The sequence below is a fragment of the Peromyscus eremicus genome, chromosome 15 (genome assembly GCF_949786415.1).
Source record: "Peromyscus eremicus chromosome 15, PerEre_H2_v1, whole genome shotgun sequence".
Classification (NCBI taxonomy): Eukaryota; Metazoa; Chordata; class Mammalia; order Rodentia; family Cricetidae; genus Peromyscus; species Peromyscus eremicus.
The window spans coordinates 20,957,982-20,983,905 of NC_081431.1; the positions used below are offsets into that span (position 1 = coordinate 20,957,982).

Sequence of the window (25,924 nt, forward strand, 5' to 3'; positions counted from 1 at the left end):
TTTGGTTTGACTTCAAAAAAGTTACCTCTGTTGACCTTTCTTGCCTAATCTACAAAACATTCGAAAATCCTTCCACCTCTACTGTATATTTTAAAAGGCAATGTATTTGTGTTTGTCTAAATGGGTATTCTTAGGTAAAAGGTCAGGATAAATGAATACATGATGCATGAATTTTCAAACTTGCCTATATATGAATATATGTGAATTCATTAGATAAAAGTACAACTTATTTGCAGTGTGGTGATTTGTAGAAGATGTGTAACACATAGTTCGAGTGCATTATATAAAATCATGTGTTCCTATATTTGCCTACATGTACTTAGACATACTGGAGTTTATGTTAATTTGAATGTAATAACATACATGGATATGTATAGAGTGGACCTATTCATGACTTGTATCTAATGCAGCACATAATTTTCTAAAGTTTAATTACAGTATAAACCAGAGATTCTTTTGTGTGTGTATTCCTGACAGGCACACAGAGAAGAGAATCCCTCTTACCTGGATCTAAAGAGGCTAGACATCTGCTGGCATGGTGGAAGGAGTCAACAGAATCATCAGGACTATCATTCAGAATGGTACAGACCAACACCACCTGCTGGAGTGGCTTTGTCTTCCTGGGCTTCTCTAGCTTTGGGGAGCTTCAACTTCTGCTGTTTGTCTTGTTCCTCTCTTTGTACCTTGTCACCATCACCAGCAATGTCTTCATCATCATAGTGATCAGGCTGGATAGCCATCTGCACACACCCATGTATCTCTTCCTCTCCTTCCTGTCCTTCTCTGAGACCTGTTACACATTGGGCATCATTCCAAGGATGCTCTCTGGTCTGGTTATGGGGGGACAGGCTATCTCCTTTATGGGATGTGCTACCCAGATGTTTTTCTCTGCTTCGTGGGCTTGTACCAACTGCTTCCTCCTGTCTGTCATGGGCTTTGACAGATATGTGGCCATTTGTGCCCCACTACACTATGCCAGCCGTATGAATCCCACCCTCTGTGCCCAGCTAGTTGGCACCTCCTTCTTGAGTGGATACCTTTTTGGACTAGGAATGACACTAGTCATTTTTCGCCTCTCATTCTGTGGTTCCCATGAAATCCAGCACTTTTTCTGTGACACGCCTCCAGTGCTAAGCCTCGCCTGTGGGGATACAAGACTAAGTGAGCTGGGAATCCTCATCCTCAGTCTTCTGGTCCTCTTGGTCTCCTTCTTCTTAATTACTGTCTCCTATGCCTACATTCTGGTAGCAATCCTGAGAATCCCTTCTGCTGAGGGGCGGAGGAAAGCTTTCTCTACTTGTGCCTCACATCTCACAGTGGTCGTTATTCACTATGGCTGTGCCTCCTTCATGTACTTGAGGCCCAAAGCTAGCTACTCTCTTGAGAGGGATCAGCTTATTGCTGTCACCTACACTGTGGCGACCCCTCTTCTCAATCCTATTGTTTATAGTTTAAGAAATCGGGCTGTGCAATCAGCTCTAAGGAATGCTTTCCGAGGGAATTTACTAGGCAAAGGATGAAGGCTAGTCCAATGACACTCTCCTTTGTGTAAGCAGGTCCTAGTCACAAAAGAATCCCTGATTTATGCTGTAAGTAAACTTTAGAAAATTATGTGCTGCATTAGATGCAAGCATGTATAGGTCCACCCTATACATGTCTGTGTATGTTATGGATAACCATTCATTACATTCAAATTCACATAAACTTCTATATGTCTAAGTACATGTAGGCAAATATGGGAACACATGATTATATATATATATATATATATATATATATAAAAAATTGTGTATTATACATCTTCTACTAATTACCACACTGCAAGTAAGTTGTACTTTCATGTAATGAATGCACCATTCAATTTAATGGGCCAAATATTCCAAAATTTTGGCAAAACTGCTGTACCTCAAAGCCCACATCTCTCCTCTGCCTGTCCTCCTGCAATACCTGAAAGGATAAGCCAGGATTTTCTGCTCTGGTGACTGTGCTCAACCCACAGTGAGCTGAAAATCTTAATATTCACCCTCAGTCTCATAGATGCCACTCTCAGTGGTGAAAATTCAATAAGAAATAGGAATTTTCTTAATTCATTAAGATAATTACAAATTTCCCAGCTGAGCTAAAGAAGACGAGGGAATTTCAGAGTGTTTAAGTTCAAGACTAAGATGTCAGGAACCGGGTACATTGTAGAGAGTTGTAACATGATTACACAATGAGAATATTTGACCAATAATGTTCTTCTAATGTCTGAAACTCAGCATGTAACAGTCCCGGGGATGCCAGGCAGACAGAAGCCCTGCTGCTGTATTTGCTTCTCACTCCTCAAGCCAGCTCTTATCTTTCTGACTTTGCTGTAGAACTATTTATTTTGCCTGCTCCAAATTCCACCTGTAGTGTTCTATATATGTTCTGCTGGGTATTGTTAGGAATAAATAAAAGTGAACTCCCACAGTGCCCTGGCAGGAGTGTGAACACCAGTTCCTTAACTAGCTGTGCTAAGCTGGGTAAGTCACTTAACTTTTTCAGCCTCAATGCCCTCATTTGTAAGATAGTTATCATCTCATACTTTTGTGTTGGAGACTAAATATGTTGTACATAGATAAAGAATTTATCAATATGCTTGAGTCAGTCATTTTTTAAATAAATGTAAACTGCCACTTTTAATAATGCAGTCTGGAGAGTGATGTTGGCTTTTAGTCCATGGTAGGGGTTACTCTAGGTGAGGAGCTGTGAAGGCTTCATACCTACGGTAGCATGTGACCTTGTTCCTAAAGAATGGGTGGAACATTTCCTAAACTGACTGGGACCTTCAGAGAAGATAACAGAATAACAGAAGCTGGGCCATAAGACACTGTGAATATGTAACAGAGCTGATTGAGGGTGAGAAATGTTTTAACCTGTTGTGGGGGGTGTTGTTGAGGGTGGTCATCAGTTGAACACCTCACTTCAGGTAGGATCCTTTCACCAAGAGGGAGACAGGGCACAGTAAATGGAGCTGAGAGGCATCTGTGAACTGACTTAGAAAGATTAACCCATGAGCAGCAGGGATAGAGTTTCATCAGAGAAAATAAGAAGCAAGGGGGTGAGGAAAGAGTCATAGCTATAACCCTAGAGGGGAAGGCTGAAAGCTGAAGGAAGCAGGAAGCTTTGAAAAGCTAAGCTCCCGATCTGCCAGACTTATGAAAGAGATGGAAGTATGAGTGACCTGAGAAATGAATGTAGGCAGACAGGACAATTTTTTTTCTTTAAGAATTTTTTTTAATTCATTTTACATACCAACCACAGATCCCCCTCCCATCCCTCCTCCTAATCCTCCCCCCCAAACCTCCCGTAACTCCCCATCCTCTCCTCCAAAAGGGTAAGGCCTCCCATGGGGAGTCAGCAAAGCCTGGTACATTCAGTTGAGGCAGGACCAATCCCCTCCCACCCTGCATCAAGGCTGAGCAAAGCATCCAACCATAGGTAATGGGGTCCAAAAAGCCAGCTCATGCACCAGGGATAGGTCCTGATCTCACTGCCAGGGACCCCTCAAACAGACAAAGCTACACAACTGTTCCCCGTATGCAGAGGGCCTAGTCCGGTCTCATGCAGGTTCCACAGCTGTCAGTCTAAAGTTCATGAGTTCCCACAAGCTTGGTTCAGTCAGACATGACAATTTTAAGACAGGAGCTTATACTCATTTTGATGATCTATTATGTCATACACCTCCATTGTAAAGATTTTGGTTATTTGCAACTGATTTACATATCGGTAAACAACTATTTTCAGGGTATGTTCTGATTGCTGCATTCCACTGTAGTTAATGGCCTAGGGCAAATATTATAAAAATACTTACATATCATTTTCAAATATCTTTATTTGTAACCAAAATTATTATTTTTCTATTAAATTTTTTCATTTATTTTACATACCAACCACAGTTTCCCCTTCCTTCTCTCTTCCTGTTCCCTCCCCCCACTTCCTGTGTACTCCGCAACTCCACCTCCATTCAGAAATGGGCAGGCTTCCCATGGGAGTCAACAAAGCATGGTATATCAAGTTGAGGCAGGACAAAGCTCCTCCCCTCTGCATCAAGGCTGAGCAAGGCATCCCACCTAGGGAATAGGTTCCAAAAAGCCAGCTCATGTGCCAGGGACAGGTCCCGATTCCACTTCTAGGGAGCCCCAAAACAGACCAAACTACACAACTGTCATCCATATGTGGAGGGCCTAGGTTGGGCCCATGCAGGCGCCGTAGCTCTTGGTCCAGAGTCAGTGAGCTCTCACTAGGTCAGGTCAGTTGTCTCTGTGGGTTCCCTCATCATGATCTCTTGATTGTACATTCCCCCCTCCCCCTCTTCAGTTGGCCTCCTGGAGGTTGGCATAGTGCTTGTAACCAAAATTATTTTAACTGGCTCCTGTGATGAGATTTTTCCAAAAATTAAGACGGGGTTAATTTCTACTCAAGTGGAAGAACTGAGATTTAGTATAGTAAGTAAGGGGCAATATTCATGGGTGAGGGACTCTTTGTGTAAAATGCTATGTTATTCATTAGGTAAAAAAGTTACCTAAGAAACATATCTGTCATGAAAATACCTAGATATAGTACCATATCCTCTTGGATTTTCCCCTTAATTCATAAGTTCTGAACAATTTCCCTGATTTTTAAGAGAAGACAGAAATGAATAAGCACAAGCATCATTTGTATCATATGAAAACATAAGAGAGTATTCAGGGATTTAGAGCACAAGAAGGTACTCTGATATGCCAGACTTGTGTCTTTCTGAGAGTAGAAACATCCACTCTAATGGTGAAATATGAAAACAGGAAAAGAAGTTTTGTGTTATCTTTATGTGGTTCTGCTTCACAGAATAAGATAAGATGACACACTTTTTTTTTTTAAATTTTCAAATCGTAAGGATTTAAACACACTCTAAAGCTACAAGTTGTAAATCACCTTGAATTTTATTTACTATTTTATTATTGTCCTTCTTCACGGCATAGTTAACTACTTGTATTTAGTAATAATATGGTTCCCAAAATGCAGAAGCACAATTTTAGTTAAGTTTCCCCTTTAAACAGAAATACTTCTATAATCAGAATGCAGAAAAATACTAAAGGCGCGCAGAATACATGTGCATGAGCACACACACACACACACACACACACTAAAACCTTAGCGCCCGAATTAGAGACTAGGTATATTCAAATAAGCCCATCGCTGTCTGCCCTCTCTTTGCAACATCTCCATAAACTTGACAAAATTTTTTGATTCTGAAATAAATGTAAAACACACACACACACACACACACACACACACACACACACACACGCACGCGCGCACGCGCGCACCAACTCTCTCTCTCACACACAATACACACACACATAGCATCATCTTTTCTTCTTTCACACTTGTCTGTGCTTCTTATCCCCCAACACCTCCTGCCACAGTATGACCTATGTCCCATAAAGAACCTGCTCATCAGTTGCCAAAGAATGAATTGGTGAAGCCGACGTAGTCGTAGCCAGCAGGTTGGCTTCGACCCCGTGGGTCCATATATTGTTGCATGTGTATGGTGCAGAATGACACTTGTTCTGGGGTTAGAGCCTGGAAAGAATGGAAAGAGAAAGATGCAGTTACAGAAATCCAACACTAGCTGTCTCTGTGGGTTCCCTACCTGTCCTAATTAAACACAGGAGGTGGAGGGACTCCAGGAGAAGCAGCCTGGTTCCTATCACTCTCCTCTCTCATAAATTTAATAGTTCTGATGAATTAAAAATGATTCAAATTTCTGAGTCTTTCTTCATATCCCCTTCTTTAAAGGTTTTTGAGAAAAAATGAATATATGACGTATTATGTTTTATTATGGCGTTTCAAACACAATTCGATTTTACTGATCTCGCCCTCTCCCGCTCTTTCCCACCACCTTCCTGCTTGTCCTGTACCCTTCCATCCCGACAGTCCTCTACGCAGTTTATGTGTTGTCTGTGTTCTGTCTGTCCCCACTTCTACTTCAAACCCTCTTTTCCTATCTGCAGTTCGCTTTCTAGTTTCTTGGTCTATACCTACTCATACCCAACCTACATACATGCTTACAAACATCACCATTTAGTGTTCCAGTGTGAGAAAGAATACTCAGCATTAGCCTTTCTGAGTCCTGATTACCACACTTAATACAATAATTTCTAGATTCATCAATTTTGCTGCAAGTTTCATATTTTTTCTTATGGCCATATATATATATATATGAAAATGGAAAACGATTATATATATATATCACATTTTTTTCATTATCTATTCAATAGTCCATGAGCATTTGGAACTTAGATATTTTTATTTTCTAAATTTGGCTTATTAGGTAGAAATGATAATAAATTGTTGAAAAATTGAGTTGCATACTTTGAACTGACCATAATAGTCAGTGCTAAACCTTTAGAGGGTTTTGAGCTGGAGCAAGGTAAAATGATTTAACTGAAACAAGTGATACCTTGTGAAAAAGGAGGCCTGAGGCAACACAGTGGGTATATGTGTGGGAGCTTATGGAGGAAACAGCCAAGGCTAAGACGACCCAAACCAAGGTTACAGTGTCAACACAGAAGAAGCAGCAATGAGAATCTCACCTGTTTCATGTCTTCCTTGGTAATATAGGCCTTGCCCTCTGCCAAGGCTTGGAATCCACTTTCTATGTCATCACAGGTCTTGATGTTCTCTGACTCCTTGTCAATCAGGAATGATGTGTAGTCCTCCAGAGAAACATAGCCTTTCCTGTAGGAGAAACAGCAGGAGTTGAGCCTTCTCGAGACAAGAAAGTGTATTCCTTCCATCCTGCGCAGTATCTCAGGTTTCAGGGGCAGGGAGAAGCCAGATCCTCTGTAGTTCTATTTCAAGTAGGCTCTATGACACTTGGGTTCTGCTCTCCACTCTGACCCCCATCACCCTCTTACAGACACACACTCAGTCTCTGAGACTCCAGAAGGGCCTATATGGGTCACCAACCATGTTTCTTTGGAATTTCCTATCAGTGTAAGAGCCCAGATAATAGTCCTTTGTCCTCCTCCATCTTTAGAATCAGAAAGAATTAGTTCCTTGCACTTACTTGGCTCTGTAATATCTACCACAAGCACACAAGACTCCACCATAAACTGTGGCCTTTGAATTACTAATTTCTCCTTAAGAGCTCATGGACAAGAGAGGATTCTTCTCTCAAGTCCCTCTCTCAGAAACAGCTGAAATTTACAGAATAAACATAATCACCAGTTGAGAAAATTGTTGTTCTTGGGACTAAGTTAGGGACAGTGTCATTTACTTCTGAGCCAATCTCAAAAGCAAATAAAACTCCCCAATTGTCTTATTAATCTATTTTCAAGCAAGTTAATTTTGTGTTCCATGGACTGTTTCACTCTATGTTAATCTCCAGTCAAGTCCCAACCTTTAGCCTCTTCTTCTTACCTCCCTGGATCCACAGCATTCAGGAATTTCTCAAACTTGGGCTCAGGTTCACCTTCCTCTACCATAGGCAAGTAGTAATTGAGTCCTCTCAGGCAGGACCGGAACTCTTTATGAGTCAAACGCCCTGTCAAATTCTCATCAAAGTGTCTGAAAAACAAAAATATTTTTTCAAGCTCAAGAAAGATCCATGTAAGAACAGAACAGATCAGGTCCTGTTGTATTGACTAGATCTTTAGTGCATGTCATAAGATTGCTGGAAAATAGAGTAGAGAATCTATCTGTAGATCTGTGTGTTTTGTTACACCCAGTAAAGGGAGGACTAACATAAAGCATTGAATATTCTTCTCTCAAGTTCTGCCCTCAGAAACAGCTTAAATTCACAGAGCAAACATAATCACCAGTTGAGCACTGTTTTAAAGGCACGCTTTACTTTTAAAATCCAGGGATCTCACAGATTATTAAAACCAGATAGTAAAATCCAATACTGATGTTAATTAACATACCTAGACTAGATCTTCACTGAAGATCCCATCAAGACACATGGGGAAAAGGCATTATTTGTAAACTTATTCTGAATTTTCTAGAAGAAAAGGACCACCCAACGATGAACTTATACTCACTTATATGTGGTACTAAACTCCTTCAGTGTCTCTTCACTCACACCTATGGTGTCCCTGGAAGGAAAAATATGAGTTAACTCTGGAAATAAAACAGGAAATTTCAAAAGACTGCCATATGAAAGGTAGAAGGATTTTAATGAACAATGTATTACTTGTGCTATCTAGTTCAGAGGTTGCCAAGCTGTGCTCTAGGAGCCATATGCTCCAGGAGTCTAGCTTCCTCCTGTTTCTAAACAGCCCATATGCCAAGAATGGTTTGAAATTTCTTTATAGTTGAAAACAATAAAAATATTTTATGAAGCATGAAAAACAGGTGAAATTCAAATTTCAATGACTACAAATAAAGTTTTATTGGAACACAGCCATGTTCATTCAGCTACAAATTTTCTTTGGCTGCTTTCCAGTACATTAGAAAAATTGAAAAGCTTCAACAGAAGTTTAATGATTTGAAAAGGCTTAATTATTTATAATGAGGTAATTTACAGAAGGTGATTGTCAATTTCAAATGTACAAAAAAATACTTCCAAAGACTATTGAGACAGAAATCTTCTATGATAAGTTTAATTTATCTAGGAAAGATTAATTTCTTCCCTTATATGCCATTAGTCCGTAGTTTGAACCTTCCATTCTAGATATTATAACTTCAACAGAATTTTATCAAAGGGAGTGGTTTCTGAAAGATCATAAGATATTAAAGGGACCCTGAAAACTGGATGGAGGACTCATGTGTCTAGAAAGAGGATGTGTACATACACAAGGAGGGGTACATCTCTTATTTCATAGTAGACTCCGGTATAAAGAGAAATAGCCCAGTGGTGGAACAGAAAAGAGAGAATATTGGTATGGTAGGTAAGCATAGCATCTCTCAGCATCTCTTTATTAGGTGTCCTAAGCCCAGCCTAGTTAAGCTGCAACATCTAACATCACCTGCACCTCTCCCTGCCCTGGTTCAAACCATCATTACTTGGCCTGGATCTGTTGCTCCAGATTGTGTTGCATTCGCATCCCCAACTGGTGCAGCTGATCCCACTGTTGGGCCAGTCCAATGGTGCTATATTTGATGTCAAGGATCAGAGCCTCTTCCATGCTGTCCCCCAGGTCTTCAATCTTAGTCAGATGTCGCTTCATTGCCTGAATCTCTTTTTGCTTCCTCTGGAAAAAGAAAAAGAAGAAGAGAGGCAGTCAATCCAGCCACCAGTTACAACCTAAAAGGTAGGGGAGAAGAGGCTGAATTTCCCTAATTTGTTCATTTTCAAAGTTTCATAGTTCTCTATGAAACACGAATGACTCAGGAAAAGTACTTCACTTTCACAATCACCCCTTTGTAAAAAACAGTAAGAAGTCTACGAGAGATGATGTCTGTCATCCTGGAACTCAGACACCCCCAGCTCCAGTCATTGCACTGTGAATTATCCCCATCATTCACTGGGGCTGAACTGTCTGGCTCATCTAATGCCTTCAGTGTGTCCACTTCCCAGACTCCCTTATCATCAGGGATGATGGGCTGCTGTTGCCATCCAAGCACATTATGCAAAATTTTTCTACATTTTTCCAGAGCATTCCAACAAGGGGAAACTGTTCACTGAGGAGTCAATGGGCAATGTGGCTCTGAGGGATGGGTGAAAACTTCAATGTTATAAAGCAGATTAACTCTGCCTGACATGTTATTCTTCTCTCATTAAGAAAAATTTATATTTAACTAATTTTTTTTTAATCCTGGAAAGAGGCAATAAAGTATACAAGCCTGAGAAATTCACTCGCTGCTTCCCTCAGTTGGAAAGAGAAGATTTACATTTAGTTATACCATTTGACCATATCAAATAATAGTAATGTGTTGATGCTCCAGGTTATAGGCTAGGAACGTGTATATCTGCTCTTTTGGTTGAGTGCATCAGCAATCTTTAATGTATATGTTAGCTCAGTTGCATCGTTGAAACCGAGATGCAAAGACTTAATTAAGCTGAGGCCTGTATCAATAATATGGTGGTCTACGGTTGCAATGCAAATTGACATCTGAGTAGGACTACAACCTTGGTTTCTTGACCTTAGGTAACCTCTACCTGAAATATCACTGGGTTGCTTCTATGTGGTTTTCCCCATGCTTTTTAAAATTCAAGCAGTGTCTTCAGCTAGTGAACAAACATTACTCACTTTATTTGCTTCAAGTTGAGATTCCAGAGTTCCTGTTTCCTTGAGCAACGATCTAATTAAGAATCAAAAGAAAACATTATTTGTTGTAACAGAAATCCATATTTCACAGACTCATTAGCTTAAAGCCTCTGCAGTTCATTGTTTCTGCTTCTTTCAGGTTACATAGAATCCATAAAATAAAGTTTCATGAAGCCAAATTTTAATAAACAAGCCTTCTAGCTGTCAATCTTTCTAGATAGATAAAAAGGAAAGTAAAGCCAATCCTAGTTCTTCTGTGTCTAGAGGAAGGTGTCACACGTCTTTCTTAGTTCTACTCTCCCTTGGTATCTCCCTTGGGGGTCTCTATGGTTACCAACATAATGGATGCTGCAGTTACAAAATGGAAATGTGGCACACGGTATGTCCATGTAATCTATATTGCTTATAATACCTAATATAATTTCAATAATTGTTAGGTACTTTAAAGAGAATGATGACAAAATATATGTTTATATATTCAGTAGAGACACAGTTTTTTTTTGAGTATTTTCAGTCCATAGTTGTTGAACATATAGATATGGTTCTCATTGGATAGGAAGGTTTTATTCTACACATTTAAGACATGTGAGAGAGGTACCACCTACTACGAGTGTAGGGCTAGGAGTCAACATGAGTTTTTATTCTTGCTCTACATCTTTAATTAGGAACTACCAGATTGTGATGAGATAGGATACCTCTGCCCCAAAGTTATCTTAACTAATTATTCTAGGACAATATAAGAAAACAAACATAATTGTAGAAAATACTGACCCATCCAGAAAATAAGCCCTGGACATGATGGAGTGGAGCAGGAATCATGAGAGAGAAAAAAAGGAAGACATACGTTAGCACAAATAATGATTCCATTTCTTCATGTTGATGAATCATTTTAAGTCTGTTTTGGTCACAAAATAGGAACCCATACACCCACATGCTGACTTCAAATCCTCTGGTACTCTGGGAAACTCAGAGACTTTGTGAAGCTCCCCTCTTTGGGAGAAAGAGCACTCATAGCAATGAGTATGCTGAGTCTCTAGCATACATAACAGGGTTTACATAAAGGAAACAAAAGCAGGGCAAAGGAGGATGACTGATTCCTACAGCCTCAGTCAGATGTATGGTTTTAGATAAAATTCAATTTTTCTTCTTCTAGAAGCATTATTATGGATTATCCAGCCAACACTAAACCTCAAAATAGCACATTAGTGACCTACCTAATGGACATAATCTTCATACCTTAACCATTTATTCTAACATATTACACTTTTTATGCATCCTCTTTTCCTGGTCATTTACTCAGAAGATGTAATACACATTATCTTCACGTACATCTTGCATATAATAAATGAAATTAGGCTATATTACACTACTCCATTCTCATTATGGCTTTAGTTGGCAGGCAGCATAATAGCTGTGCAATAGGTGCTCACAGTACATTCTGATTTTGGTCATTTCAATAAATACATATGTGACCTTGAATAAGACAATTTAACTATGTGAACTTTGTGCACTTGAAAGCAGAGGTAATAAGATACATTCTGCACTTTTCAAGGTTGCTCTGACAGTTAAGTATGATAATGGCTGTTGAAGTACTTTATAAAGTGTAATGTGGCATGCAGTCACAGGACTGTTGTTTTGAAGTGTAAGTGTACACAATAGGAGGGGAAGCATGAATATCAAGAAGTACATAAAAAGGATGGGTGAGAATAATGGACACAATACGGAATTGTGAAAGTTGTTAAATACAAATATAAAGCAGAGTCAAAATATGGTGATGGGGACAGAGTACCTAACACTTCCTCCTGCCACCTATGCCATCCCTACTTAAAACAGCATGTGTGTGTGGGGGGTCTTGGTTTGAAGAGAGCACAGAATACCTGGTCTCCTGGATCCACTGAAGGAAGGCACTGGCACTCTGCTCAAACTCCTGGCACATTTCAAAGTTCTTGATCTGCCTGGCCTCTTCTTTCTGCAACTCCTGCTCCCGCTCCTACAAAGCGACAAAGAGAAGAGCTGGTACACATGGAAGGGCTTTGTTTACCATAAAAGAACTATGTAGTAGGTATAGGTGCACATTTCTATTCCAATGCTAACCTGTTTTCCATGGGTGCACATCAATGTATGTATGTATGTACATATGTATGTATGTATGTATGTATGTATCTATCTACCTACCTACCTATCTGTCATCTATCTATCATCTATCTGTCATCTCTCTCTCTCTGTCTATCTATCATTTCTCATCTTCTTTTGCTTCTTTCAATCATTTTTCAATTTCCCACAAAGTACAAGACAAGAAACCATAAGATACACCTAATGCGACACAGATATATATATATATATATATATATATATATATATATATATATATATATATATATATATATATATATATATATATATATACTCCAATTTTCCTTAGATAGTTTGGTTCTTGATTTCTGCCACAGCCTAATTAATGACAACATTCCCCTCTTTCCTCTAACACATTCACCTTTCATATGTGTTTACTGGTCATGCTTCTTATAGCACAGGATGTTAGGTTGCCCCCCAAGATACCTTAATGATGTCAGGCAGGTGCTTCCAAATCCTGCCCAGCACTTCCACTGTTAACCAGGTATAAGGACTGGATGGCTTATTTAAGGCTTTAATCTGCTGGTCTAGCTCCAATAAATGGTTGAAGTCTTCTTGAGCCCCAGCCAGGGAGGCCAAGAAGTCCTGGTGTTCCTTCTGCAGCTGCCGAATCTCATTCAGGGAGACACAGTGCACAGGTTCTGACAAGTCCTCTTCAGCATTCTCACACCAGTTGTTGAAGGCTGAAGCCTTGTGTGCAAATTCCATGAATAGCTCCTCAGCCTGCAGAGAAAAGACACCCCCATTGCTTCTGATAATGTCCCTCAGGAGAAGAGAATACTGAGGATAAAAATAATGTCTTCCAATATTTGCAGAGCAGCAGTCTGAACTAGTGAGACTAAAATTAGCAGGGACACTGTGATAGGGTGGGATGAATGTAAGTTAGAGGAACTGCCAGGGTTTAGCCTTTTCTCACTGTGTGAAATTCCTTAAGTTCCCCGTCTACAGATGAAGAAAGTGACTAGCTCATGAAGTTCTTTCACCTTTTTGATTTGAAGGTGGCGATGGTAGTTTTCAATCACATTGTCTCTTATTCTGAAGTCTGCACTGTAGTCCTACCTGGCACAGGAAACACTCAGAAACAAGTATTCAATGAGCATCTAAGCAAATGACTGACATAAACCAAGCAACTCTGTTTTATTTATTACCTACTCCCTCTGTCTCCCCTTCAGCTTTTGTAGATGCATACCATGACAATTCTTTGACTACACCAAGCCACTTTCCTACCTTCCTTTCTAAACCTTGTGGTCTCATCTGATGCCTAACTGAAACTTTAAAAGTCACAGAGTAAACCCACCTTCTACACATTGACCTACACCCTGTGCATGAACTACATTTTCCAGCACTGTGGTCAGAGCTACTCACATGCTTAAAGGACTCTGAACTTATGTGACTGGGAGACAGAAAAATCATAGACAGTTCTAAGCAGCAAATGATAAGGAATGACTCCAGATACTAAGTACACCACAGGTTTTTAACTGAACTGATTGACTTGTCCACATGATTTGTCTCAGCAATTATGAAAATGAATTTTCTTTCTCAAATTTAAACTAGTTAGAAGAAAATTCATCCAAATAGAGAAGGGAACTATCTTACATTAATTTTAGTAATCCATACACTAAAATAAATCAACATAAAGAAAATGAACACAATCTATAGGCCACTTCATGTTATATTAAGAGTGTTATAGATTAATTGAATATTTATAATACAAATTTAAAATAAATGTTTTGTTATTTAAAATTAAAGAAAATGGAATAAGAAAGTCAAGTAACTTTCTATGTTGAATGTATATATGCACAGAAAGCTACCAATATAATTGTTTTATTTTTTTCACTTAAGATTTATTTCTGCTGTGTCTATATCCTTTAATAGAGTAAGAATTAACTAGGGGTTGAGACTGTATATTTTTCAAACTCCTTGCCTTAAATTATTATCAAGTACAATTATTTCTGTCATCTAGAAATAGTAACAACACTGACCATTCTGAATCAGTTTTTCTGTGGGGCTGAAGATCAAACCCAGGGCCTTGTGTATTCTAGGCTAGTATTCTACTACAGACTTATTCATTGGGATACACTACTAGTCTTTAATTTCTTAGACAGAATCTTGCTATGCAGTCCAGTCTGGCCTAGAACTCTTGATCCTTTTGCTTCTACCTGAGTCAGAAATCTGGGATTTTAGGCATACACCACTGCCTTCAGCTTGGCTTCTTTTTATTATTGATATGTTTTATGATTGTCGTTTAATATGCCTCAGAAGCTACCATTATAAGGAACACTGTAGTCTCCTACATCTACACAGACTACTGCACTTCTACATTCATTATCTCATTTAATAATAAGAACTCAGAAAAGCAGAAGGGGATGAAAATATCTTCCTGTTTCTTAAGAGGGAGGCACACATTTTAGGACTAAGTAAAACACCCATTCAAGGATGCCCTCTTAGTGAAGGAGATATACTGAGAACATGTTTTACAGGTACTTTTTCAGTGACCATTTTATCTGGGTTAGAGAAATGCACAGGACTAGCTTTGCTGCCAGTTTTAGTTTTGTGTATGAAGTCTTTCCACACTCTGGTTCTATCCACCTCTCTCACTGTATGTGGTTGGCTTCCGTCCGAGGTCAGCTGTAACTACAGTCAACTACCAAGTTTCTTAATCCATTCCAAACAAAAAGAGCTTCTACTCATTCTAAGAAAATGAATTCCTTGTTGCTCAGTAAGAATGTTTTGTCGACCTTTTTCTCTGTCCTGAAATGTCTATAAAATTTACACATTGGGTTTCTAGTTACTGTGTCTGAATTCTCTGGCTAACAACCAGATCATTGAGGTCCCATCCTACCTCATTGCATTTCATTTTCACCTTACTCTGTTTTTTCCCTTCCCTCCTTTCTCACCTTCTGTAAAGGCAGCTGCTTCTCTAACAGTTTCTGCCTGTGGACCGCAGAGGCCTCCAGCAGCTGCTCCCAGCGCCTCAGCAAGGCTGCATGCCGCTCCTCAATGGCTTTGCTTTGGCTGTGCTCAGCAGCCACCAGCTGGTTCTTCAGATCCGTGATCTCCGAAAGTCGTTCTTGCTGGAAGCTCTGAAGACTGGCATCCAGCGTATCCTTAGAAGATCAAAAGAGAAGTAATGAACAGGCACAGTGAAGCATCCAAAGGACCACTCATTGTCTGTGTCCAAACAGATTTTAATCATGGTGTGATGGTTAATAACAATTGTTGACTTGATAGGGTATGTTTAAAAAAGATGATTAGAATGTTGTCCAAGAGAAAGAAAAAATAATTTAGTGATTAGAATGAACATTTGAGCTTGGAATTATGGTTAAGTACTAGTGTATGTATGTTTTATCGATTATGTATTAGGGATAAAATTGCTAAGGGGATGGAACATGATATGATAATTCAAATATTTACAATTAAAATGAAATACTTCTTATAACACACTTAAATTGTTACACTCTAGTATACTCTACACTGTACTGTTAGGGGCCTTGGATACACAAACTCACAAAAGCCCAGTATATGCTGGTTACAGAAATTAAATTTTTGCAGAAATGTTAATATCAAAGTCACAAATTTCAGGAATGCTAAGTCAGTTTTAACAAAACTTACATTAGAACAGTTCTATCTTCCTCATCCTCCTCCTTCTCCTCTTCTTCCTCCTATTCTTTCCCCTTTCTTTTTTTGATACAAGTTCTCACTATGTAGCATTCATTGGCCTGGAGCTCACTATGTAGATCAAGTTGGCCTCAAACTCAGAGATGTGCCCTCATCTGCCTGCCTCTGCCTGTTTCTGCCTCTGCCTCTGCCTCTCCAGAGCTGGGATTAAAGGTGTGTACCACCATGCCCAGCACATTAGACTAATTCTCCTTTTGACAATAATTAAACATTTCATTTTATTATTTTATTATTTATGTGTGTGGTGTTTTATTTGCATGTACGCCTGTGGAGACCTGAAGAAGGTCTTTTTGAACTGGAATTTCAGACAGTTGTTACCACCATGTGGGTGCTGGCAACCAAACCCAGGTCCTCTGGAAGGGTAGTCAATAATCTTAACTGCTGAGGCAACTCTCCAGACCCACTGAGAACAATTTAAAAACTGTACGTCGGGCGGTGGTGGCGCACGCCTTTATCCCAGCACTCGGGAGGCAGAGCCAGGCGGATCTCTGTAAGTTCGAGGCTAGCCTGGGCTACCAAGTGAGTTCTAGGAAAGGCGCAAAGCTACACAGAGAAACCCTGTCTCGAAACCCCCCCCCCAAAAAAAAAAATTGTTAAAACATTTATTGTTTAAGTGGAATCAGACTACAACTGAAGAAGCTACAAATGAATGGCCCACAATGCCTGAGAGAAAGGAAGAGCATTGCAGTAATGGCAATATTCACTCCACGTTTCCCTTCTCAGAATAAGCTGAGCAGGGTAAGACAGTCATAGAAAAGCATCTCCGAGCCTTTGGCAATCACATGCAGTTAAAAGGACAGAAATAGCCATTCCGGGGAATTGGGGCATCCAGTTTCGCAGATGATATAGAAAGAGAACTGCAGGAATGTACAGTCACTATTCTTCTGTATTTTAAGGCACTTTAGATTCCAAAAAGGAGCAGGCAGTGTCCAAGTAGGAGTCAAGCAGAAATAGTAGTAAGAGCCTCAGATGCTAGGTATGGTTTCTTGTGGTGTCAGCGTGCTGACTGCAGGACCTACCAAGCAGATGCTCTAGTTAAAGCGCTTAGGAAAAAGAGCGAATGAGGTGTGCAAGTCCTCACACAGAGGATATATTTTGTATCCTTTTAATTCATGACCAAAAAATAGAGGGTTTGGTGGAGCAGGTGTTAAAGCTTCAAATGGCCGGGTGGTGGTGGTGCACGCCTTTAATTAATCCCAGCACTCGGGAGGCAGAGCCAGGCTGATCTCTGTGAGTTTGAGGCCAGCCTGGGCTACCAAGTGAGTTCCAGGAAAGGCGCAAAGCTACACAGCGAAACCCTGTCTCGAAAAACAAAACAAAACAAAAAACAGATTCACCTTTCCAACAAAATTTAATAAATTAAATTTTGGATAGTAGCATGCTATCCAAATATATAATATTGGTAAGGCACCCATGTGAAACTTTTCATCCTCTGTGCAGTGATGATACTGTGAGTTCTTTAAGAGACAGTGCTGAGCAAGTAGTCCTTAGGTCACTTGAACCAATGTCCTCAGGAAAGATATGCATCGTCCCCGCAACCCCCCCTCCCTGTCTCTTTCCCACTTCCTTTAGGATCTCATCCTTCCTGCCATGCTCTTCTCATTTGCCAGTGACTTTGTCATTTCTTGTACTGTCTGAACTAACAGCATTATACTATGATTGAAATGAAATACTCATTTTAAAACAAGCTACCTGTGCACTTATTGGAAGGTCCAAGTCTCATTTTCTGTCTGTGTGGGGTGTTTATATGTGTGAGTCTGTGTACATGCAGAGGGTAGAGGTTGGCATCAGGTGTCTTCCTCATTTCCCTACATTGTCTTTTTTGAGACAGGATTCTCTTGTTGAATGCAGCCGCATAAATTCCCAAGTTCTTTCTGTCTCTGCCTCCCAGAGCTAGTGCTGGATCTGAAATCAGGTCCTCATGTTTGGGTAGCAAGCACTTTACCCATTGAGACATCCCCTCAGCCTTAAGTTTCTCCATGGAACGTCTAATTATAATAACAAAATGGCCGAATTACAGGAATTAGTAAAATGCACAAATGGAGAAAATTAGAAAAGCCAAAAGTTGACTCTTGACAAAATTCAAGATGTCAAACACATACACCTTAATAGCAGGGAATGGACCTGGAAGTGAGAGGAGAGAGGGGGGAAAGAGAGATAAAGATAGAGAGAGAGAGAGAGAGAGAGAGAGAGAGAGAGAGAGAGAGAGAGAGAGAATGTAAATTATAAACAAATTAAATGGTAAATATTGGCCTCCCTGGCCCCATTTGACATGGCATCCCTCACTCACGTGCTTTGCCAGGAATGTGAGGAAGGCAGTGAGGTCTGCACCATTGCTCTTGGTCTTCAGACTTGCTTCTTTCTCACCTAGAAAGCAAGGAAAGTCAGGAGGGAATATTAGACGGCTATTTGTAGTAGTCAGTGAGAAAGCTTCCTGATTCTCACAACAGGTATATCATATATGAAATTACCAGTCCCTAACAACTGTTCTGTGGATTTATGACACTTAATTACCTAATACCTGTGTGTGTGTGTGTGTGTGTGTGTGTGTGTGTGTGTGTGTGTGTGTGTGTGATTGTGTCTAGAAGGAATAAAAATGAGTAGTTCACCTCATTTCCAGAGGTAAAGGTAAAATCCAGAGACCGTTCTTCAAATAGTAGTCTTTGAACCAAGGACCTCGGGCCCCCCAGCATCTCATACCTATCCATGATTCCACCACATCAGCCTTCCAGTTAAACTGCTGGAACGCATGCTCCTCATCCAGTTGTGACTTCCAATCAGCTATTGCCTTGGCCAGAGAAGTTGTCTTTTCATTCAGAACTTGGATCTTGGTGGAAATCTTATCCTTGTTTTGAGTTTCTTCCTGTAATGCCAAGGTTGAGAGAAGGAGTCAGGCAGACAAGCCGAGGAGCTAGAAACATGATTCTTTTTCACCAGTAAAAAGCTTTCAATTCTCTTATCCAAAACACCTAACTGGTATACTCTAGGTATATTGCAATGATTCCATTCCTCAGATGTATTCAAGAATGATATTTCCATTCTAGCATTTGGACAATTGTGACATATTTGTTTACTCAAATGTGATATTATTTATGAAGTTTTTGGAAGACAGACTCATCCCTGTTTAGAGATCAATGAGGCTTTGTAAAGATAATGCAAGTGGGGCTGGAGAGATGGCTCAGCAGTTAAGAGCACTGGCTGCTCTTGTAGTGGTCCTGAGTTCAATTCCCAGCAACCACATGGTGGCTCACAACCATCCATAATGAGATCTGGTGCCTCTTCTGGCCTGAAGGCATACATGAAGACAGAATAATATATATAATAAATAAATCTTTAAAAAAAAAGATAATGTGCTGGGCGGTGTTGGCGCACGCCTTTAATCCCAGCACTCGGGAGGCAGAGGCAGTCGGATCTCTGTGAGTTCGAGGCCAGCCTGGGCTACCAAGTGAGTTCCAGGAAAGGCACAAAGCTACACAAAGAAACCCTGCCTCGTAAAACCAAAAACCAAACAAACAAACAAACAAAAAGAAAGATAATGCAAACAAAGAAAGATTCACAAATAATCAAGAGGTTCTTGTGTGGTCCTCTTCTCAAGAGCCCTAGAAAACAATGAACTAAGGCTTTTGGGGTACTCTACGGATGTACTGGCTAGTTTTTTGTCAACTTGACAGAAGCTAGAGTCATTTGGGAAGAGGTAATTTGAATTGAGAAAATGTCACATCCAGATTGTCCTGTGGATAAGTTTGTGGGGGCATTTGATTGATTGATGATTAGTGTAAGAGGACCCAGGTCACTGGGAGCAGTGCCACCCTTGGGCAAGCAGTTGTGTGTGTTACAAGAAAACAGACTAAGAAAGCTAAGGGGAGTAAGCCAGTAAGCAGTATTCCTCCTTGGCCTCTTTTTTAGTTTCTGCCTCCAAGTTCCTGCCCTGCTTGAGTTACTGCCTGGAATTCCCTCTGTGATGGGCTGTTAGCTAGAAGCATACAATGAAATAAACCCTTTCTTCCTCAATGGAAACTCTAACTAATATAATAGTCAAAACTTGTTTTAGGATTTATGGAGATTGGCAAAAATCCCAACAATGTATTTTTGTGGAATGATGAAAGAACATATAAGGACTTGTAAACAATTTTCAGAAAACACCAATTGATTGGGTAAAGGGTTGCTGCAGGAAACAACTAAATTCTGCTTTGAAGAGGTTAATAAAATTCTGTGTTATGGGCTGAGTATGATTGAGCAGGTTTTCAAATCCAACATTTGAGAGGCACAGGAAGAGACAGAGGAAGGGGGAGGTAGAGATCTATGGGTTTGAGGCCAGCCTGGTCTACACACCAAGCTCTAGGCCATCCAAGAGTTACACAATGACATATCATTTCAAAAGAATCTCTCTATAATTCTATTTTATTACTTTCTATAGGCGATTTCATCACTGTTCTTGTTTCTGTATTTGGGCCAATCATTTTCAGAACTCACCTTACTAAGAATTTCTTCTCCTTGTGCACACACATTTTGTACCCGGGTCTGGTGCACAGCAAAGTCATTCTCCAAAGCTTCAAGTTTCTTTAGCAAACTCTGCATGAACAGATCAGCAAAGATCATGATGTTCAAGAACGGTCAACCTCCATCCACACACAAGTCCATAGTATGTTATTCAACAGAGTTGGCCCAGCCAATTAATGAGTTAGATGAGGGTGCACTTCCTCTGCAACAGCTCTATCAAATTCCTCTTAAAAACTCTTTCCTGCCAAACAGGGTGATCTCACTGGAAAGAGTGACAGGAATCCAGGGACACTGTTTCTCACCTCCCACATGCCTCGAAGAGTTGTTCTCTTTTTATCTTGGAATCAGAAGACTGAGGTGAAATATGAGGATTTCTCAACACTGAGATTCATACAACTCTACAAATACTCCATCCTTGAGAAAATATCAAATATTAAGAACATCCTAAACTAAGAACTATTCCTAAAGATAGGCGTTAAGGAGAACATGGCGTCATTGAATCTCATCCCAAACCTTCTTTGTTAAAAACTATTTTCTGGAAATCAGGCAATTTGTGCAGCTCACAAGATGGAAAGGGAAGTGAGGATAGAGTCTGAATAGTGTTTCTATCTCCTTATGAAATTTCCTCAAAAATATTTATGCTAGCCCTCACCACCTCCTATCTATGTCTTTTCATACAGGCATCTTATTAATACTTATTTTTCCTATGTGGCATCATAACTCAAGCTAATTAAATAAAAAGAATGTCTGTACCGTTACTAAATCCTAATTTGAAAATAAATTTCAACATATCAGGTGCCTATGCATCAGAATACATGCTTATTAATTTTCAAATAATATAGGATACATTGTGGTTTTTATATCATTTTAAAAAATTTGTAATGGAGATTTGAAAGGTAATTCATGTTGTAAGACTGAATGCTTTAGTTAACCTTGAATTGTGTGTGTATATCATGTATACTGCTTGAAATAAAGTTCTTTTACCATTTTTATCTTCTATTTCCAAATGATATGTTTAGAAACTGAAATATAAATAAATAAAAGAAAACTGATCCCACACAAAGAGAAAGGATCTCCAAAAATAACTGCCAACAATTAAATGAAAATAAAATGCACAATGTTGAATAGATGGATAGATGCCTGGAATTAAACCTACCTTGAGTAAGTCATTAAGAAATGCAAATCTGAACAGTAGTCAGAAATCAGAAATTTCAGCTCAGCAAATTCTAGGACCAGATGGCTTCACTGACTAATTCAATCAAACACTTAAATAAATAATGCCAACCATTTATAAACTGTTCAAAACTTTAAGAAAAGAGTATATTTCCCATTATCTTTTATGAGGAAAGCCTTATGGCTATCAGAGTCAGATGAAGACATCAGAATAAGAGAAAGTTATAGGCTCATGATCTTGAAGAACTGAGAGGCTTTTGCTGTGTTGAAATTTTCTGATTTCTGACTACTGATCAGACTTCGTATTTCTTAATGACTTACTCCTGGTAGGTTTACATTCCCAGGAATCCATCCATCTATTCAATGTTGTGTATGTCCTTGGTGAACTGAGAGGCAGACTCCTCAACAAAATGCTTTGCAGCTGAACATGCTGGGCAATAAAAAGGCTTTTACAGGAGGACAAATGGAATTCGCTCCTCAGATGCCAATATGCGTCAGCATATACAGATTAACAAATGGGATACATCACATTAAGAGAAGAAAAGAAAAATCACATCAGACCTCAATCAGTACCAACAAAGCACTTGACAAAATTCAGCAATTTTTCCCATATAAAAATTCTTCCAGGAAAGGCACAAAGCTACACAGAGAAACCCTGTCTTGAAAAACCAAAAAAAAAAAAAAAAAAAAAAAAAGAAAAAAAGAAAAAAAAGAAAAATTCTTGACAAAATGAAAACAGGCTATTATCTCAACACATTCCACATATGAAAAGTACACAGATAATATTGTATGAAATAGTTTTTAAAAAAAATCAAAAACTTTCCCTTTAAAATCAGGAACAAGATAAAAATATGTACTTGTGATACTTTTACCAACATAATTCTGGGAGTACTAGCCAATGCAATTAAGTAGGAAAAAGAAGTAAGATGATCTAAATAAGAAAGGAATAAGTAAAATAGTCTGTTTGGGAATCAAATGATGTAACATGTTAAAAACTCTATACTTCACAGAAACTGTGAAACCAATAACTAATAGAAAAAATTCAGAATAGAAGTCAACACATAAATACACTCCATTTCTATATATTAATAATGAACTACATGAAAGATGAATTAAAAATTCTTCTTTATATAAATCTCATAGAAACCAATGAAATTCTTGACCATAAATTTAACCAAGGGAATCAAAAAGGTATATATTGAAATTTAGGTAACTGATGTAAGAAATAATAAACAGTGCAAGTAAATAAATCAACTTCCCATTTTTCATTGATTAGAAGAATGAAAATTGTTAAATCCACATATCACATGAAGAGATCTACAGATTCAACATAATCCTTATCCAAATTCTTAGGACATATTTTACAGAAATAAGAAAATCAAGTCTAATATTCAGGTGGAACTACTGAAGAATAAAAATAGCTAAACCAAGCCTGAAAAGGAGAATAAAACTGGAGATCTCATGTCATGATTTCAAAAGCATGTCATAAAATTGCAGTAAAGAAAACAATATGAAACTGGCATAAAGAAAGACATAAGTGCATAGAATAGAAATAAAACCATATGTATGCAGTCTCTAATAGTCTCAAAAATATACCACTGAGTAAGGATAGTCTCAATGGTACTTAAAATCCTGTATCTACCCTTGCATAAGAAATAGATCAGCTCATTGTCTTAAATAATGTTTTTTAAAAATCAAGTAAAATAGATTAAAGACTTCAGTATATATAGTGAAAAGTATGCCCCCTCTCTCTGAGAGGACACATACAGGGAAAATTTCAAGACATTTGTTTTGGCAATAGTTGCGTGGGTTTTACAACAAAATCCCAGACAACAGGAGCCACAAATAGAGAAGTAGGACTGCATCAAACTCCAAAGCTCTGCACAGCCCAGGGGACAATCAACAGAGCTCAAGTACCACTTGCAGAATGATGATAAACACACAAACCGTTTATCTTGTAAGGGTTAATTTCCAAACCTTCAACTCACTACTGGAATAAGCAAGTAGAGAAATAAATGACAGGAACATTAAAAAGGAATGCTCAATGGTTTGATTTAAAAAATAGGATAATGATCTGAATGAAACTTCTTCAAAGAAGACATGAACAGCTCACTGGTGCATGAGACATCTGTTCATGATGACTGATCAGGAGGAAGTGGAAATTAAAGCGAAATGGGCTATCCATTACCTCATGCCTAGGAGGGTGGTGATTGACAAAAGCAAAAGGCGACGGGAGCCATGATAGGCTGTTGGCAGAAATGCAGACTTAACTGCTTTGAGAAGTGTTATTGATATTGTTCAAGACAATTTAAGTATAATGTCCATTATCCTCCAGAAGTGCAATTATTGTATATTACTGGGGTTTTGAAAAGACATTGGCATTTTTATGCTCACTGGAGTGTTCATCTCAAGTCACACCTTTAGGTGTGAAAAACTAAATCTGAAAGTCTAGAGCAGTGGTTCTCAACCTGTGGGTGGTGACCCCGATTGGGTCAAACAACCCTCTCACAGGGGTCACATGTCAGAGATCCTGCATATCAAATAATTACATTATGATTCATAATAGTAAGAAAATTACAGCTTTGAAATAGAAATGAAATGAAAATAATTTTATGGTTGGAGGTTATCACAAAATGAGGAACTGTATTAAAGAGTGGCAGCATTAGGAAGATTGAGAAACGTTAGTCAGATGTATAGACAAAAATGTAGTACAAACTTTTATATACATATAAGAGATAACAGTTTCACTTTATAAAATTATGAGAGAGAAATTTTTATAACTTATGATGACCAAAGATAAACATTGTGGAATCATGCCAAATAAGATGAGCCAGTTAAAGATTTTCTGTGTGACTTAACTTGTAGGGGAAAATGCATAGAAACAGAGTAGGATGGCAGTTACCAGGAACTAGGAAGGGAAAGTGACCTGCTGCTAACGATCCATCATAAGTTTCCATCAGACAAAGAGGATAAGAGTTTTAATATACACTGTACCTATCTTCACCAATAATATTTTGTGTATGTATAGTTTTATTAAGATGATATATCTCATATTAAATGCTATCATGTATAGAAATCGATACAAGGTGTGAAGAGACATTTCACAGTGGAAAATATGTAGATGTCAAACAAAAAACATTATTAAGGAAATGCACATTAAAACCACAGCATGGTATCATTGTCCACTGACTGGGATAAAGTAAAAATAATGAAAACACAATGCTAGTGAGCATGTGGAGAAACTGTATCACGTATGCATTGGTGATAAGAGTGTTAAATGATCAACCATACTGGAAAATAGTTGAGCTTAATTTATTGTTGCAAAACTAAGCAGGCGTTAGCATATACATAGTCCAGCAATCCAACTCCTGAGTAATAATCACTTATGTGTGCACAAAAATTGTGCAACAGTATTTACAACAGCTCTTTTAAAAATAGACAGAAAGTACAACAACCCAGGGGAGTGGTTAAGCTGTAGTACATTGCTACATTAAAACTACCCAGGGATAAAAATAAATGAACTTTATTGTACACAGCAGCCTGAACTAATCACTAAAGTATGCTGCATGAAAACTCCAAACTTCTTCAAAAGTTACAAATATCTGCCTCCTGTGTTTTCCTATCTATTTGACTGTTGTTTTATGTCAGTGATTCTTTTGCTTATGGTTTCATATCCATCCTTTTGTTGTTGTATCAAAACAGCAGCTGTCTAGCCTAAGATAGATTTGAACTCATAATAATTATCTTGCCTCAGTCCTCCCAAGAGCCAGGATTGCAGCTGTGAACCACAGTGCTCAAGGCATCTTGAAATGACAAAACTATAGACATGTAAAAGAGGTCCAGACCTGCTGTCATGAGATTCTAATTCCAGCTACTTGGGAGGCAAGGCAGGAGGATTACTTGTTGAAGGCCTACCTGGTCTAACAGTGAATTTAAGGCCAACTTAGGCCACTTCATGAAAACTTGTCTCAAAATTAAAGTAATATGGTTGGGATTATAGCTGTGATAGAGTGTATTCCCGTAAGTGTTAGGCCCTACTTTTAATTTCCAAGATGAAAGAGCTATCTATGTCTATGTCTATATCTAACTACCATCTATCTATATATCTATTCCATCTATCTATATCTCTCTATATCTATCTATCTATCTATCTATCTATCTATCATCTATCTATCTATACATCTATCTATCCATCCATCTATCCATCATCTATCTATCCACAC

The 25,924-nt window shown here is 38.7% G+C and overlaps 2 protein-coding genes across 3 annotated transcripts in view; one reads left to right on the forward strand and one right to left on the reverse strand.

Moving 5' to 3' along the window:
- Positions 1 to 578: 578 nt before the first annotated feature.
- LOC131924990 (olfactory receptor 10Z1) lies at positions 579 to 1,520 on the forward strand. The gene has a single exon (XM_059280216.1). It carries the CDS (start codon positions 579 to 581, stop codon positions 1,518 to 1,520), a length of 942 nt encoding a protein of 313 aa, XP_059136199.1.
- Positions 1,521 to 5,128: 3,608 nt separating this feature from the next.
- Spta1 (spectrin alpha, erythrocytic 1) overlaps positions 5,129 to 25,924 on the reverse strand; it is a 72,714-nt gene continuing 51,918 nt past the window's right edge. Inside the window, exons 40-52 of one of the 2 annotated variants that reach the window (XM_059280309.1) lie at positions 20,502 to 20,600; positions 18,729 to 18,891; positions 18,319 to 18,395; positions 15,248 to 15,457; positions 12,777 to 13,073; positions 12,095 to 12,207; positions 10,989 to 11,006; positions 10,200 to 10,251; positions 9,013 to 9,200; positions 8,049 to 8,102; positions 7,429 to 7,575; positions 6,600 to 6,744; positions 5,129 to 5,586 (exon numbers count right to left, since the gene is read on the reverse strand). In XM_059280309.1, the coding sequence (XP_059136292.1) occupies positions 5,461 to 5,586; positions 6,600 to 6,744; positions 7,429 to 7,575; positions 8,049 to 8,102; positions 9,013 to 9,200; positions 10,200 to 10,251; positions 10,989 to 11,006; positions 12,095 to 12,207; positions 12,777 to 13,073; positions 15,248 to 15,457; positions 18,319 to 18,395; positions 18,729 to 18,891; positions 20,502 to 20,600 (1,689 nt within the window). In that variant the 3' untranslated portion in view covers positions 5,129 to 5,460. Of the gene's footprint in view, positions 5,587 to 6,599; positions 6,745 to 7,428; positions 7,576 to 8,048; positions 8,103 to 9,012; positions 9,201 to 10,199; positions 10,252 to 10,988; positions 11,007 to 12,094; positions 12,208 to 12,776; positions 13,074 to 15,247; positions 15,458 to 18,318; positions 18,396 to 18,728; positions 18,899 to 20,499; positions 20,601 to 25,924 lie in introns of both variants that reach the window. The other variant, XM_059280311.1, reaches the window with a different exon arrangement.